This window comes from Neophocaena asiaeorientalis, unplaced genomic scaffold (assembly GCF_003031525.2).
Source record: "Neophocaena asiaeorientalis asiaeorientalis breed wild unplaced genomic scaffold, Neophocaena_asiaeorientalis_V1.1 C47191420, whole genome shotgun sequence".
NCBI classification, from domain to species: domain Eukaryota; kingdom Metazoa; phylum Chordata; class Mammalia; order Artiodactyla; family Phocoenidae; genus Neophocaena; species Neophocaena asiaeorientalis.
This window is the reverse complement of record NW_020180260.1, coordinates 1-272: the sequence shown is the minus strand read 5'-3', so window position 1 is coordinate 272 and position 272 is coordinate 1. Positions and strand designations below refer to the sequence as shown.

Genomic DNA, 272 nt, shown 5'->3' with positions numbered 1-272 from the left:
GGCCCGGCCGGTGGGGCCGCCGAGCCCTGCGCCCCCGTCGGCTGCCAGGTCAGCTTCGTCCTGCAGCCGCCGAGCCAGACGCGCCGGCTGCGGGGCGCCGTGGTCCGGCGGAGCCGCCGGGCGGTCTTGGAGCAGGACTTGTGCTTGGACGGGCTCTCGGAGGACGAGGTGCGCCGCCTGGCCGTGCGCGTCAAGGCCGAGAACCGGGGCCGCGGGCTGGATCGGGGCCGCCTGCTGGGCCAGGGCGAGCTGCTGCTGGGCCCCCTCCTGCT

The 272-nt window shown here is 78.3% G+C and overlaps 1 protein-coding gene across 1 annotated transcript; it reads left to right on the top strand.

Annotated features, from left to right (window-relative positions):
• Positions 1–3: 3 nt before the first annotated feature.
• On the top strand, positions 4–267 carry LOC112391995 (C2 calcium-dependent domain-containing protein 4A-like; the record flags this gene model as incomplete). The annotated part of the gene is made up of 1 exon (XM_024733548.1): positions 4–267. A coding segment is annotated over one exon (264 nt), but the record flags the coding sequence as incomplete, so codon positions are not given.
• Positions 268–272: the final 5 nt, after the last annotated feature.